Source organism: Acomys minous (assembly GCF_964271855.1).
Source record: "Acomys minous genome assembly, chromosome: 13".
In the NCBI taxonomy this organism is placed as follows: domain Eukaryota; kingdom Metazoa; phylum Chordata; class Mammalia; order Rodentia; family Muridae; genus Acomys; species Acomys minous.
This window is the reverse complement of record NC_140495.1, coordinates 79,717,038-79,733,489: the sequence shown is the minus strand read 5'-3', so window position 1 is coordinate 79,733,489 and position 16,452 is coordinate 79,717,038. Positions and strand designations below refer to the sequence as shown.

The window sequence follows — 16,452 nt, the reverse complement described above, 5'->3', positions numbered from 1 at the left end:
TTTTACAGTCTTTGTGCAGCTTAGTGTTATTTGTGTTTGGTTTTGTAGGTAATGAAAATAAATATTTATATTGAGGTTGACACGATTACCCAGCCGCTTCAGTGGCCTTGATCATTACAGGTTTAAAATCAGGGGGTGCAGATAAACCTTTGGAATGTTTATGCAGAGTGGTAAGCGGTGCACACATTGGTGCTGTGCTGTTATGAATTTTACTCTTTAGTACCTGTCTGTATTGGGCGTCCCCTTTCTGGGACTGTGCTCCTGCACTTGTTGCTGGTGACAGGGCCGCATTACCCACTGTCTCCAGGCACATCTTACAACTGTGCTTTTTAAAACTTGGTTTTTTACACTAAAAAAAGTCAGGGTGTTTTAATTTTATTTCGAGATTATAATATAATTACGTTATTCCTCTTCCCATATAGCCCTTCCTGCTCTCTTTCCAATTCATGATCTGTGAATTCTGCCAACTTTGTATTAGAAGCTTTTGAGCAAGAATTAGACTTGTGCTGAAAACGTGGTGACTTTTTTTGACCATTGTCTCTTAAACAATGTAGTTACCTGCATAGCATGTATGTTTATATGTTAAACATAGCCCATGGGGATGGAGAGTGTAAGGAGGGCATGTGCATGTAACTGTGCCACTTCCCTACCCGAGCTTCTGCTGAGTCTGGTGTCTGGGCCCTGGAACCTGTTCACTGCAGACACCGTCCAAGATTCAGTCTGAAGTCCTGGATCCAACCTGGCTCAGTATTAGCCCCAAGGTCCAGTGTTTCTCATGAGACTTCAGGCAACTGATCTGTGATCATGTAAAATTAATTTTATGTATACAAATGGGTGTGGGGGTGTGGGGGTGTGGGGGTGTGGGGGTGGGGGTTGGGTGGGGTGGGCAGTGAGGCACTTACATTCAAGTGTTGCTGACATGCTCACTCCTCAGGTCCCTGTGCATCGTTTCCATCTTACTTTAGGCTTTCCTAATTTTTACCACTTCACTCCTGGAAGTGTGTGTATTACCTTCAGTTTGATCCGAGTGTGTAGTTTGCATTTGAAGACCATCGCCCCTAGGCAGGGATTAGTAAGGCTTTCAGACTGGGGGACAGAGCTAGGGTTTGAGAACAGTTATGAGCATCTGTCATCTGAGATAGTCTTTGAGGAGGAGGCCATGGGACTTGTGCTTTAGGTCCAGGCACATGGGGTGGCAGAGTGAGGAGCTGCAGTGCTGTCATACCTTCATCCTGGACGCTGCCTTCCTGGCACACTAGTCTACCTGCATTTGCAGTGCTTGTGTGCTTTGTATATATTTCTTTGTCTTTTCACTTTTCTTAGGGCTACAGTGACTTCCATCTTCATCCTCATCTGTAAGACAAGGTACTTTTACATCAGGAGGTGATGTGGTAATGTGAATTACGTGTACTGGGTGTGGTAGTGCATGCCTGTAATCCCAGCACTTGGGAGGCAGAGGCAGGTGGACCTCTGTGAGTTCGAGGCCAGCCTGGTCTACAAAGTGAGTTCAGGATAGCCAAGGCTACACAGAGAAACCCTCTCTTGAAAACAACAACAACAACAACAACAACAACAACAACAACAAGAGCAACGGCCCCCCAAAATATGAATTATGTGTTTGCTTTGATAGAGAAACACGTTCAGAGAAAGGTCTCGTTGATTCTTTTGCACAGCCTTTTCTCTTTCCTTCACTTTTGTGTAGGTTGCCATGCTGATGGTGTTTCCTTCACTTGTGTGTAGGTTGCCATGCTGATGGTGTTTCCTTCACTTGTGTGTGGGTTGCCATACTGATGGTGTTTCCTTCACTTGTGTGTAGGTTGCCATGCTGATGGTGTTTCCTTCACTTGTGTGTGGGTTGCCATACTGATGGTGTTTCCTTCACTTGTGTGTAGGTTGCCATGCTGATGGTGTTTCCTTCACTTGTGTGTAGGTTGCCATACTGATGGTGTTTCCTTCACTTGTGTGTAGGTTGCCATGCTGATGGTGTTTCCTTCACTTGTGTGTGGGTTGCCATACTGATGGTGTTTCCTTCACTTGTGTGTAGGTTGCCATGCTGATGGTGTTTCCTTCACTTGTGTGTGGGTTGCCATACTGATGGTGTTTCCTTCACTTGTGTGTAGGTTGCCATGCTGATGGTGTTTCCTTCACTTGTGTGTGGGTTGCCATACTGATGGTGTTTCCTTCACTTGTGTGTAGGTTGCCATGCTGATGGTGTTTCCTTCACTTGTGTGTGGGTTGCCATACTGATGGTGTTTCCTTCACTTGTGTGTAGGTTGCCATGCTGATGGTGTTTCCTTCACTTGTGTGTAGGTTGCCATACTGATGGTGTTTCCTTCACTTGTGTGTAGGTTGCCATGCTGATGGTGTTTCCTTCACTTGTGTGTGGGTTGCCATACTGATGGTGTTTCCTTCACTTGTGTGTAGGTTGCCATGCTGATGGTGTTTCCTTCACTTGTGTGTGGGTTGCCATACTGATGGTGTTTCCTTCACTTGTGTGTAGGTTGCCATGCTGATGGTGTTTCCTTCACTTGTGTGTAGGTTGCCATACTGATGGTGTTTCCTTCACTTTTGTGTAGGTTGCCATGCTGATGTTACTTTATTGGGTAAAAATTTGGAAAAAGCACACTGATTCCTTTTCTGGTCTTGTGCTGTATGCTCCTGACCCAGGCAGTGTGCTGGGCCTTCTGCTTATTTGGTTTAAACTTGAGTTTCTAGCGTGTGGCAGATTCTGAACCCTCATGACTCATGGCATGACAGTGTACAAGAAGAGAGGAACTAACATACTGTCCTTTGCCTTGGGAGGTTGGATGCTAAATCAAGTTTCTAAGAAGGAATAGAGAGGATGATGTATTGTCATCTCTGAAGATTATATTGGATTTCTCGTAGCTGAGTTGACTGACTTAACCTTGAGTCACAACAAAGGTGACTGGGCATCCTTAAACAGACCCAGCAGTGTCTTCAGGTGGTCAGTTAGGACGGCCAGGGCTTGACAGCCATAGCCGCAGACAGCCCCGTGCCCGATGGCAGCCTGACAGTACACTTGGAGGCTTTAAAACTTCTTAGCGTAACTCATTTGACGAGCCAGTGGGTCTGAAGGCAGGGTTCTTTCTTGCAGTCTCCGAACATCAGGACAGTAAAGATGGGCAGGGGAGTGTTCTGTGTGCGGCTAGAAAGGGCTCGTGCTGGTCAGCTGCCCTTGAGTTCCAGGAAGTGAGAGTTTTGCGGAGAAGGCTAGTAAGGCTAGTAATCTTATTGCTTGACTGCCTCAAAGCACTACACATAAAAGTTTGATGGTTTAGTTTTGCTTATTTTAAAATGAGTGTCTTATCCTACACCTGGCTGTTAGAGTTTCTTATCCCATATTTCAAATACTTTTTTTGTCCATTTTTCTCTTAGAATATGTTTCATCTCACTTTTTGTTGGTATCATTAAAAAAAATACTTGTTTGTTTGTTTTCGTATGTATAAGCATGTGTGTAGGTGCACATACCAGCACACACATGTGCAGGTCAGAGGGCAGCTTTTGGTGGAGTTGGTGGGTTGCTGTGATCAAACTTAGGTTGCCACCCATGGTGGGCAAAGCTTAATTTGTTATTTATGAATTTCTTAGGAGCCTTTGGATGCTTTTCTTTGGCTAATATTGCAACAATGATTTAGTCTTTACATATGTGATTTCTTTTTTAAATTTTAATTTTTTTTTTAGGCAGAGTTTCTCTCTGTAGCCCTGGCCCTCCGGGAACTCATTCTATAGACCAGGCTGGTCTTGAACTCAGGCATCTGTCTGCCTCTGCCTCCTGAGTACTGGAGCTTAAGGAGTGCTGTTAGCCTGATAGGTATTGCTCTTCTTTCTTCTCTCTGTATAAACCTGTCTTAATAACTTACCTGGTGATTGCAGTGTAGGACCACAGACTGGAGAGCTCTGTTCCCTTTACACCTGGGACAAAGTGCTTGTGAGAGTTACAAATATATGGTAAACTGAGGCAGAATATGCAGATGTAGGAGAAGAGTGGGCAGGAAAATACATGTCTTTAACATTTTTTTGAAAATTAATTCTTATTTTATGTGACTAACTATTTACTTGTGTGTATGTCTGTGCACTGCGTGTGTTCCGTGCCTGCAGAGGGCAGAAGAGGACTAAGGGGCCTTGGAACTTGAGTTACAGACAGTTCTTCTCCCATCATGTGGGTGCAAGAGTAGTCAGTGCTTGTAGCCACTGAGCCATCCTGATGGCCCTTTAACATTAAAAAAAACCCCATTAAATTTAATGAAAGATATTCATATAGTATGTTTTGGTCATATTCTTTCCCCTTATTCCTACTCACCCAACTTCATAATATTTCTTTCTTGTAAGACAAGGGGGGAAAAAAGCATACAAAAAAGCATACACACAACCCTCTCTCCTCAAACAGAACAACCACCAAAATCCCCACAAGGAGTTTTGCCTTGGCCATCTACTCCTGAGCCTGTGGCCCGCCCTGGGCCCTGGTGATACTAATGACCCACAGCTAACGTTTGCTGTGTCTACTGAGTGCTGAGCAGTGAGCTGGGTGCTTCTGTGGCTGATATAATTTAATCCGACTCCACAAGCAGTCGGAAGATGAGAGTGGCCAAGCTCTTCCCCCTGACAGACTAGTGGATATTTTGAGATGTGTAAATGATAAAACGTTAGTAAGTCTAGATCAGGTTTTTTTTTCCTCACAGGTAGCCCTTAGGTAGCATGGAAAAGAAGTGACATTTGAAGTGACATGTATCTCTATCTCTATCTATCTATCTATCTATCTATCTATCTATCTATCTATCTCCCAAAGCAGGAGGTGGGGACTTTTTGGGTCTTAGTATTGTTTGGCTGTTCATTGCTCCACTTCGAGACTCTCCTAGAGAGAACCTCTCCAGAGAAAGCTTTGGGGCTCTGGGTTCCGGGTGCTGTTCCAGGGTCCAGCAGCAACTTTAGTTAAATTGCTGGGTTGCTGAAATCTTGCCAACTGCGCCAGGGGACTCACCCCTAGGAACTGAGTCTAAAGAGGTCTAAATACCTCTCCTGTTCCCATTAACCTCTTTTCTCTCCTAGCTAGGGTAGGTGGGTTGGAAGGGAGATGTAAGATTAAAGAACCCCAAATAAAGTAGGTTTGGAAAACTCGAAGCCTACACAGGTGTGAGATTAGAGACTTTCACTAATGTTGGAAATTAAAGCATTGACTATAATTTTGCCAAAATGCTTTCTTTTAACTAACAATTCTTATGTGAATTAGAACCTAAGTATATTAAATATGCCACAAGTAGTTTCCCATCCTGTAATCTCTTGAGGAAACATACAGCTTAGTTATTCAGTTTCATTTGTGTGTGGGCATGGGTGTGCTCATATGTGGAAGTCATAGACGGAACTTGGATACCCCATTTTTTGCTCTCACTTTATTTTGGAAGCGAGGTTTCTCACTGAACCTATGGTACCCTCCTGACTCACCCCCATATCCTTTTTTATCTCTGCCTCCCAGGCCTGCGCATGACAGACATCTGTCCACATCCAGTTTTTTTATGTGGATGCCAGGGATATGAATCAGATCTCAATGTTTGTGTGTCAAACACCCTCTCCTCAGCCCCTCCTTACCTGTTTAAGAACATTTTTGGATGTGTCAGTTCATGGCTCATGGTTTACTCATGGGATTGTCAAAGATCATTGTAAACTGAAGTCCAGGCACCAAGCTTTGTGCTCCAGTTTGGAGTAGTTACGTTCAATTCATCAGGCACTGAACAGTTAAGGACTTGAACAGATTTTCCTCTTAGCTCATAAGAAACAGAGAGATTATCAAGGGAGTGTTGCAGTTAACTTACCAGTATGGCCTAATGATGTTTATTATCAGGCCTGTAATTATTACAGTAGTGTTTTCTAACCTGCTAGCAATCAGTCAAGACACAGACACCTGTTACATTTTGAAATAGCCTTAGTTAACCTGGGGCAGGGCAGATATTTATCCCATAGACTACCTCCCATAGTGGGGCAGGTATGGGATCCCTGTCCCAATCCCATGCCCATCTGCTTATAATAATGTCTATCAAGCTACCTCCCATCCATGATACCAAATACTTCCTAATGTTCTTCAGCTGGGCCAAATCCTCCATCCACACTGGCCATGTGCTTCGCCTCCACCTAACCCGTATGACGGCGAGCCTCCTCTCTTCTCTTCCGGTTTCTCTTCTTCTTTCCAAGCTTCTCTCTATTTCCCCAAGCCTGGGAATCTTAGCCATATCTATCCCATTTGCCAGGCCCAGCTGTGATAGCCTTTTAAAAAATATTTTATTTAATTTTAATTTATATGCATTGGTGTAGAGGTGTCATATCTTGAAGTTACAGACAGTTGTGAGCTGCCATGTGGGTGCTGGGAATTGAACCCAGGTCCTTTGGAAGAGCAGGCAGTGCTCTTAACCACTGAGCCATCTCTCCAGCCCTGTGATAGCCTTTTATTGATCAAACAGGTTAGGCTCTTAGGCAAGGTTGGTTACAGAGATAGCAAGCAGTAGTTAGCATCAAAGTACATCAGACCAACCTCCAACAATTCCCCTTTTCTGTCTAAATAAAAAGGCCATTCTTTTTAATGTACAGTAAGAACAATTATGAAAAATTACAAAAACCAACAGGTAAGACTTACATACATAATGTCTAATCAAAAGATATTTGGCAACCTTGAAGAAATATTATCTATTCTATCTTGGTGAGTCTAAAGTTTTGAACCTAAATCAATATCTATCAAAGCTCATATCTGTCAACCTAAACATATCTATCTAGACCAAAAAGTATCTTCTTAACCCCTAAGCAACTAAGCTTAATTTTGAAACTACCTGGTCTTTAACCCATCAGACACTTGAGAAGGAATAATATTAATTATTTGAGTAAGCAGGAAGTACAGGTTAGCAGCTTCCAAAATGAAAAAAAATGATAGAGCCAGTTTGCTCCCTGAACAGTCACCCAAAACTCTCTCTAACATTGGAGCTTACTGATTGTCGCATATTGGGCTTTTTAGGATGGCTTGTTGGCTACTCCAGGGGTTCTGGACTATACAGAGTATAGACATTTTATGGCACTTTTGGTAGGTGGTATTATCACATACTTTAGGCATTTAGGAGACAGGATGCTGGAGTGCCTAAAGCACCAGATAGCTCTATAACTGAATTTCCCCATGTCTTCCTTGATGTTTTATGGTTATGTGGCGACTTCTCCCCAGCCATACCTTTTCCAATTATTGAACTGAGTATCAAACAGTGTTTGATAAATCAACATGAAATACTAGCTCTGTTTTGCTTTGGGATGGTAGCTAGCATTGTATTGTAAGTGGTAAAGCATTTGAAGATGGTCAGCTTTCGTCTATGAGAGCTGAGAACCACCCGGGCCTTGCAGGTCCTCAGTGACTCTCATTTGTACTGTGTAAGTGAGTAATACTAAAGAAGCCGACATTCCAGATGTGTTGGGTTTGTATCATGAGGTTTATTTCGTGTGGAATATAATCTTCACTCTAGCTCCCAGTGTCCCATCCTTCTAGTACCTGTTAGAACACAGGGCCCTCTTAGTCGAAGAGTCAAAGCAAGACGACAGCGGTAACTGTTTAGGCTCTCCTTGATAAGCATGTGAAAGCTCTTTGCTGTGGTGAGTGCATCATGTCCCAGAATCCATGTGGGGTAGGTAGGTGAGCCAACTTCCTTGAGAGAAAGTATCAAGACCGGCTGTGTGTTCTCAGGCCCTTTGGAAGGACAGCCCTTCTGTTCCCTTTAGAGACATCTTCTCAGTGCACGTAAGGAAGATGCCTTTCTCCTAGGACCATGCCGCCCACAGAGTGAGGCTTCTGGTCTTGTCACTTTTGTATACTTTCACTGGGTCACAGGTCTCTTGTCATCCGCCCCATGTAGCTGAGAATGACCTTCAACTCCTGCTTCTCCCAAGTGCTGGGATTACGGGCATACTCCCCCATGCTCAGTTTTACACAGTGCTGGACACTGGTCCCAGAGATTCATGAGTGCTGGGCAAACACTTGAGCAACTGAACTCTACCCCCAGACTGTCCAACTTAAATTGTCTGTTCATGGTTCTGACATAAAATATCCCGTTTTGAAGAATAATAATCATAAAAAGAATTTCGAAATGGTTTTGGCCAGTGACATGGGTCAGAGGGTAAAGGCACTTGCCACAGGTCTGATGCTCTGAGTTTGATATCTGGGAGTCACACAGTGGAAGGAGACAACTGCAGATTGTCTTCTGATCCTCGTATCTTCATGCATGCACCATGGTATGTTCCACTCTGCAGCAAATAACCAGGTAACTGTAACTTTAAAAAGATGGTGTGCGGTGACTTCTTACAAAGCTGTTTCCCCTCTTTCAGTTGTTGTTGATGATGATGATAGTGAGCCCGAGGGGGGTCTCCAGTCATTGTAAACCACCGAGGATGTTGTTTTTGGAGTAGAGCACCACAAATTTGGAGTGTCTGTAGGCAGGTCCGAGGTGGGGGCATCTACTGACTGAGATGCTAAGTTAGGCTCTCTCTAGATCCTCTGAGAAGGCTCACCCTCTGAAGCCGGGTCCTTTTCCCTGCATTGTTCATCAACAGTGGCTGGCTTTTCTGCTGCGCTGTGTGCACAGTTCCAGGTCTCATTTCAGAGCATAAATCTTTACTTCCCTAGAGTTTTATTTAATTTTATTGTAGTGCTATATTCATTTTAGTTAAGGAAATACTTTGTGTCCCAGTGTTAATCTTGGTTCTTGCCCACAGCTTTATGACAAGGAAATTTGTCTTTAAATTATGGAAAAGAATAGGGGATGAGGCTAGCAGGACAGAAGGGCAGAGGGCACTGTTGAAGGTTTTTGAGGAGCACCACGGCACCAATCTCTGTGATGCAGATAACTACAGCAGCCTCGGTTGAGACTCGGAGTGCTGCGGAGGCATGCTATTTCTGAAGGACTCCTATGTGAGCAAGCGTTAATCCTGCAGCCTCCTGTGATCCCGACTAAGCTACTTTAGCGCCTTTTTTATTGTGGAATTGAATGAAACCATCTACATGAATTGCACAGTCCTTGGCAAGTACATGGTACATACTGTCTTATTTAATAAGCTCTTGGATTATGGATATACACACTGAACTGATTCTAAGACTTCTAACTCTGGAAATGGTGTTGAATGTCTAAAGTGCCACGTGTGGTAGTGCTGGGTGTGGAGGTCTAGCCTTTTTTCATCGCAGCACTTGGGAGGCAGAGACAAGTAGATCTCTGAGTTCAAGGCAGCTGGTCTACATAGTGAATTTTAGGCCATCCTGGGCTACATAGAGACACTCTGTACCAAACATAACAGAACAAAAGTAAAGTTAGAGAAGAGATCTTATTAGCAGCAACACTTCTATACATCCAGTTAGACTTTCAGGTTTCTGAAAATTGGCCAGTTCTAATCTTAGCACCAAATTGTTCGACAAATGTGTATATTACTTTTGGGTGTTTTTATATAAGCCTTCCTTTTAAATATTCTAGTTAGTATATAAAAGAATGAGTTTCATTATGGTATTTCTTACATACATGTCATATTTATCCTCACTTCTAGAACTCTCCTCCCCAGTCTCCCTCCTTCCTGTTGACTAGACCCCCATTACCCTCCCTTAGAGTCCCTTTTCTCCACTTACGTCGTGTGTGTGTGTGTGTGTGTGTGTGTGTGTGTGTGTGTGTGTGTGTGTTTATGTAGTTAATTCTAAATCTAGGGTGTATATTAGGGAGCACATGCAATGCTTTGCCTACCATTTGACTACCTTCTGGCTTTTAAACCCCTCTTGATGCAGACTTTGGCTCAGTAGTTCCTCTTTGTTTTTTCTGTTTCTTATAAATCCCTTCACTTTTTGGAGCTTAGAGGAAAGTTCTTGATTGAAAATGAAATGTTCTTATTTGGGGAGGCTGAGAGTGGGGTAAATGAGAGGTGATGATAATAAAATTGAATATATTCTGACAGATGTTTTTTCCCAAGAAGATGGGCTGCAGGGAACCCACTTGGCTTTAGCATGCATTTCTTTCTTGGCTGACAGGACTATTGTGCTCTAGAAGTGTCATTTGGGGGAGCCAAAGTACTGTGGTTATCAGCGATCCACTCAGTATAGAAGAGAAATAATGAAAGAAAGTTCATGCTTTGCAGAGGTGTGTGTGTGTGTGTTTCTTCTCTTTCAGCAGAAAATGGTTAGAAGGTTATTAAGAAGTGAATTACATGAAACGTTCAGCATATGTGTAACTCAATTTGAACGTTTTACACTTGCATTTTGTTCATCCTGATGATATCTTAAGAGTTAAGAAACTTCAGTGTTTTCAGATGAGTAGAATAAGTGTCATGTCCCATCAGAGCCATAGTTGCTCCAAATGCAAGTGAATTCCTTGTCTCATTGAGGCTTGGGTTAAATATTAAAATTCTCAGCAGTCCTTAGAGTTTTTCCAGTCAGTGAACAGGCTGAACTTTACATGCACTCGGAAACTTTCTTAACACCGTTGCCACTAGAGTAAGTGCTTACCACAGTTTTGGAAGTGTTTGGTTATCAGTGGGCACCAGAGCTTGGGCTGTGGATGCAGGTTCTTCACGATGAGTGTTGTACCCTAGACTTCGGGTTTAGAAAGCAGAGCATTCATATCTAGCTCTCTCTGGCCTGGCTTTCCTTTAGCTTGTCTATTTAGCTGCCCCTGTCAGTCAGCTGGCTGTGGATGGCAGCTGGGCTGTTCCTGGCCCTGCTTTCTTCTTCCTGTGCGGTGGTGGGATGGAAGCGCCTTACCACAGGCTCCAGCTTTGATCCTGCTCAGGTGTGTGGGCAGAAGCTCCTCATTCTTCCCCCTCCTTGTTTCCTCACCCCTCTCCGCCCCCTGCCTTTCTTCCTCCTCCTGCCCTTCTTCCTTCCCTCCCTCTGCTCTTCTTCCTCTTCCTGCCCTTCCTCCTTCCCTGACCCCTGCCCTTCCTGCCTTTTCCCTTTCTCTAAGAGTGTTAATTGATTTGATTGTGCTTGGAGTTGACTCTGGACAGTTGATTAAACAAACAAACAAAAAGCTGAATCTTTTTTCTTTAGAATTTTTGATTAATTTGCCCAGGTGGACAAAACCATCCTAACTTTTGTAAAATGCTGGATTTCAAGAAGTGAAAATTAACTTAAATTATATTTCTTTGTTTTTACTGGATATGCTGTAAAATTAGATAATTAACACAGTTTAAAGGAGATAATTAAGCAAGATTTACAGGAATTCTAACTGGTGAATACTGTTTCACCTTTTTAAAACTAAGGCATTTTACTAAATTATGTAAAATACTGATTAAAAGGCTTAATTTGTTAATCATCTCAGTTTGATTAGAGACAGATGCTGATTATCTAAGTGGACCTTTCAGAGATGACTTTCATTATTTAAAATCAACTTGTCAAACTAATTAAGACATTAACTTAAAGAATCGCACATGCCAGTCGTTACCTGTGTGCTAGTTCTGAGTCAAGGCCTTGCAGGGTAACTCACAAGTGCTCGGCACCAAAGGCTTCCGGGTAAAACACTGAAGTTTTCACTAGTCAGACTGGGGGTGTAGAGGGCTTGCCTGGCACGCCTGAAGCCCAGGTTGCTTCCCAAGCACCTCATAAACCGGTTGTTGCTGCACGCGCATCTGCAGTCCTAGTAAGGATAGGGAGGTGGAGCTGGGAGGACTGGAAGGGCCGGAAGTCCAAAGCCAGTGTATGCTACATCATCAGTTTGAGGCCAGATGGGATACATATATGACCCAGTCAAAAACCAGAACAAAGCAAAGTATCAAAATGTAAGAGTTGGACTTTCCTTCCTTCCTTCCTTCCTTCCTTCCTTCCTTCCTTCCTTCCTTCCCTCCCTCCCTCCATCCTTCCTTCCTTGAGCTTATTGAGCTTCTTGGATTTTGTTAGATTTTCCTGGTCTCACCCTTGTTAGAACTGTCGGGCTCTGATCTTTTCCCCCTAGGTTTCCTTCCTGTTATAAGGCAGAAGAGCACACAGAAGCAAAGGTTTATGCATAGAAAAGGAGGAATGCAGCACACACGTATTCCAGGCTGTCTCTACTTACACAGCTAAGAGGTGGCAGGAAGCAGAGGTCAGCGGGCCAGTGCCAGGGAGGCAGGAGGATTGCGAGTGCTCTCCAGGCTTAATGCTCCTAGGGCTGGGCGCCACTGCTGTCTATCAGGTGTTCCTCCTCCCTGCTTTGTTTGCTTATGTGTAAGTCAGAGGATACAGTGACATTAGCTATCAGTGCAAAGGCCACAACACAGCTGCAAAGCATCAGAGCAGTGTCTGCTACTCAGAACGCTCACAACAAGCTGTTAGTCATGAACTGTTGTTTTCATTCTTCCAGCTTATGCATAAGATTTGTGTAAGAGTGGCGTGTGTGTGTGTGTGTGTGTGTGTAACATTGGATAGAATTCAGTGTGCACTTGAATCATTTCTATGTGCTACATCTGTATTCCAAGTTCAAGAACTTGAGGAAATATAGCTAATCGAATTTGAAATCCTTCAGTCTTACAGTGGTGTTTTATTTCAGCTCCTGTTCTTCACATGTAGTGTGTGCAAGGTGGTTAAGGATATATGTGGCTGAGTGCTACATTAATGTTGGATAGCTGGAGGACCTTCATCATGAGCACTTCTTTTTGTGGTGTGTGCTGTGTGCATGTGTGTGTGTTAACAAATGGAACAGAAACACCAATGTCAATTACAACCGTCATTTTTGGAGCTGGTCACATGGCCTCAGGTGGGGTTTATAACTACCTCTTCCTACTGTCCATTTCCTGCTACTGTCTGTATTTCCTCCATTTGATGATGAGCACTTAAAAAGTGGGCTTTTAGGGTACAGAGGGAGGTTCATTTAAAGCGAGCTGCTTTCTTAGGATATAAACAGGTTACAGTGGGCTAGGATTAAGGAGGCACAATGTTCCGCTCTGGCAGATTCGTCATCCAGCTGTTAGCTCTGTGCCTACATGCCTGTTAGAGTCTGTCCACCTCCATTCAGCTTCATTGCTGCTCTTGCCATTTGGGCTATCATGATTTCTCACTCAGCCCATCATTCACTCTGAAGTGAGTGTAGCCCCTGTACAGTCCAGTATGTGTGTGTGTGCTTGCACACTTGTGGAGGCTGAGGAGAGTGTTGAGTGTCCTGCTCTATCTATAACTCCGTGAGATAGGACCTCTTACTGAACCTTGAGCTAGGCTGGTGACAGGAAGCCAGGCAGTCCCCATCACCCCCCACCCAATAGTGCTGGGGTTACAGGTGCTCACAGGGTTACAGGGCCATACCCAGATGTTTTGGTGTGGGTACCAGGATCCCATTGCAGGTCCTCATGTGTGTACAACAATGCACATTCTTACCTACTGAGCCATTCCTCCAGCCCCACTCATCTGATTTCTTAATCACCATTCCTTTCAAGTCTATGTGAACGCTGTTAATTTTGAAAATGTTTTGCTTCTTTGATCTTAAAGACTCTTCTGTCTGCTTCACCTGGTTCTGACTCATTAAGTCAGGCCTTAATATTGCATAGATTTTCCTTCAAGACACTTCTCCAAGATTGTCCTAGAAATGTATCCTTGAATTAGGTATTCTGTACTGCTCCTATCAATGCTCTTATACCTGAGTGTCAACGCCATCCTGGCAGTGAGTTCTGTCTTTTCAGAGTATGAACCTTCTGTCTTACCTGTTATCAAACACGATGTCCAACCTATAGGAAGTAGTTAATATATGCTGGTTTAATGAAGGGGTAAGTAAATGAATTAGCTCCTTTCAGGTCAGTATGTGTGTGTGTTTGTGCACTCGTCAAGGTCAGAGGAGGATGATAACAACTGTTACCCAGAACAGAATATAGATTATGTTAGCTTTCTAGAAACTATTTGGCTTTTAAGTGTTTATTATGCTGTTATTATTGTTATTTTACACTATTAAATTTTGAGTGAGTTTGTTATGCAATATTATAATTGAAATTGACAGCTAAAGTAGGACTTCAACTTTCTTAACTTTGAGTTGAAAAGAAAACATTGCATCCAGAGTGTGCCCAAATAACCCTTCTATGATTTGGAAAGGTATTATGAAATATAAGGAAATATTTGTTACTCAAGACTGTTGGTGTGATAGTTAAAATTCCAATAATTGGGTGAGTGGAGAAGGTAACCCTTAGGGGAGGGGCCAGACATTTTGCTGACAAATACTTTTACCTTCTAGAAAATTGGTATGAAAGGCTGCTTAGAAAGAATTAGTTGAAGAGGGTGGAGAGATAGTTCAGTGGTTAAGAGCCCTGGCTGCTCTTCTGGAGTGCCCAGGTTCAGTTCCCAGCACCCACATGGCAGGTCACATCCATCTGTAACTCAAGTTCCTGGGGCATCTGATGCCTTCTTCTGTCCTCTTGAGGCACCAGGCACGAATGTGATGCATAGACAAACATGCAGGCAAGGCACCTATACATGTAACATAAAATAAAAGCAATAGGAGAAGTTTGTGACCTTTTCATTCTGAAGAAGATTTGCTTGGGGTTTGAGAATCTTTTTGAGGTCATCTTTACTTCCAAAGACAGCTTTTTCTGTTGGAGGACACTGGGGTGGCAGGTGTAACATATCAGGTTTGTGGTGATAAGGTTATGTTTTTCTGTGGTGGTCTTCATCCTTGAGAACTTTCCAAAATATAATGTGCGTATTTTACAGCCTAGACTGTGGATTGTTCCTTCTGCTTGCTAAGTACAGGTCACTTAGGACATGGTAAATACCTAATATATTAAGGGCATCATGCAGATGCTTCTGGGGGCATTTAAAATACTTTCTTAAATAGAAAGAGAGATAGATGAATGGATAAAAGCAATTCTAAGGTATTAGAGATACCACGCCATACAGACCTACATTCTGGTGTGGCCTTCCGAAGGTCCTGAGTTCAGTTCCCAGCAACCACATCGTGGCTCACAACCATCTATAATAAGATTTGCTGCTTTCTTCTGGCATGCTGGCACACATGCAGGCAGAATACTGTATAAATAATAAATAAATAAATAAATAATAGAAAAAAGATTTTCAGCATTTACTGCTTTCCACTAGCTCTTGAGATGAGATTTTGTTCATGAGACAAAGACCACTAAAGTTATATAGAAAATCTGTGGGGATAGTTTTTTGTTGAAGAACTGAAAATGCATATATAAAACCAAACCCTTTTCCTCTGTCTAGGAGGCGGAGCAAGTGGCCCTCCTATATTGGCAGGCACTGTGGCAGTTCTTGTGACACTTTGCTTAAGGACAGCAGAGTTCTAGGTGGATGCAAACACTCACATAGCCACTTGAGTCTGCTGCTCACCTTCAGGATTCCTTAAGCTGCGTCTCCTTTGGGTTTTAATGATCTTTGTGGAGAGCGTTAAGAGTCTTCTTTAGTCCTATCCCTCGGGGAGAGTGAGGCATGGGAGCTGCAAGTCAAGGCTGGCATTCACTATATGGTGGGGTCAATGGCAGCCTGGACTATATAGTAGGACCCTGTCTCAAAAGCACAAAAGATTTTCTTTTCTTCAAGGTGCTTTTATTTCTGTAAAATACGTATAGTATTTCCTACTTTTCTTTTTATCAAAACTAACATGTATAGCCTGGGATGTATAGATAAGGAACAGTGATTGGAACCATTAGAAAGCAATCAGTGTCAAGATTACAACAGTGTCATACTTGATTTAGAATTCATTCGTTCAGTATTTGCTCTTTCATTTTGTGGTTTTTGGGACATGGAAGGTGGAGTAGCACAGGACCAGAAGAAGATACCGAGGAGTTACAGGAATGTTAGCTGACGTGGGGGCTCACATTAGAATTAGACCATATGCTCCAGACTCAAGGCTGAGGTGCCCCCGATAAAAAGAGCAAGGCAGAGGACTAACGTGGGCAGTGCACAGTTCTTCCTGTCACCTTTGGAGTAAGAGGACCTGAAACCTGGAGCTCTGTTCCGATGGCTTCACAGCCTTTTGTATTTGAATCTTATTTTAAGTGTCAATAAAGCACTTGGGCGTTGACAGAATGTAATTAGGGATGTAACGTAGTTCAGGACAGGGTCTAGCCAAGCAGAGGAGGCTGTTGTGGACCGTGAAGTGTAATGTGTGTGAGGCACATCGCAGGGCTTTCGGTAGGTATGGTTAAGAATGCTCATTTTGGGCTGGACAGATGGCTTGGTGGGTAATAGCTCATATTGCCCTCGTAGAGGACCTGAGTTCTGTCTCCATGTTGGGAGGTTCAAATTAGGAGCTCATAACTGCCTGTAACTCTAGTTCTGGGGACCTGGGGGTATCCTTTTAACCTCTGTGGGCAACCACACACAGGCACATATAATTAAAAAGAATAAAATGAAATTTAAAGAGAATGTTAATTTCATGGTAGGTTTTAAATTGATGAGAGCCGTCAGATTGGGCTAGGTGGCTGTTAGGTGGCCCTTAGACCCTTCCCTTTTAGTTGGCTGCTTCGAGT

The 16,452-nt window shown here is 43.2% G+C and overlaps 1 protein-coding gene across 3 annotated transcripts in view; it reads left to right on the top strand.

Moving 5' to 3' along the window:
• The window catches only part of PRIM2 (DNA primase subunit 2), a 218,895-nt gene that overhangs the window by 10,264 nt on the left and 192,179 nt on the right, over positions 1–16,452 (top strand). Inside the window, exon 1 of one of the 3 annotated variants that reach the window (XM_084754860.1) lies at positions 10,560–10,799. The exons of the other annotated variants lie outside the window; for them this stretch is intronic. Coding sequence (XP_084610986.1) covers positions 10,704–10,799 — 96 coding nt within the window. The 5' untranslated portion in view covers positions 10,560–10,703. Of the gene's footprint in view, positions 1–10,559; positions 10,800–16,452 lie in introns of those variants that run through there. 3 annotated transcript variants of the gene reach the window in all.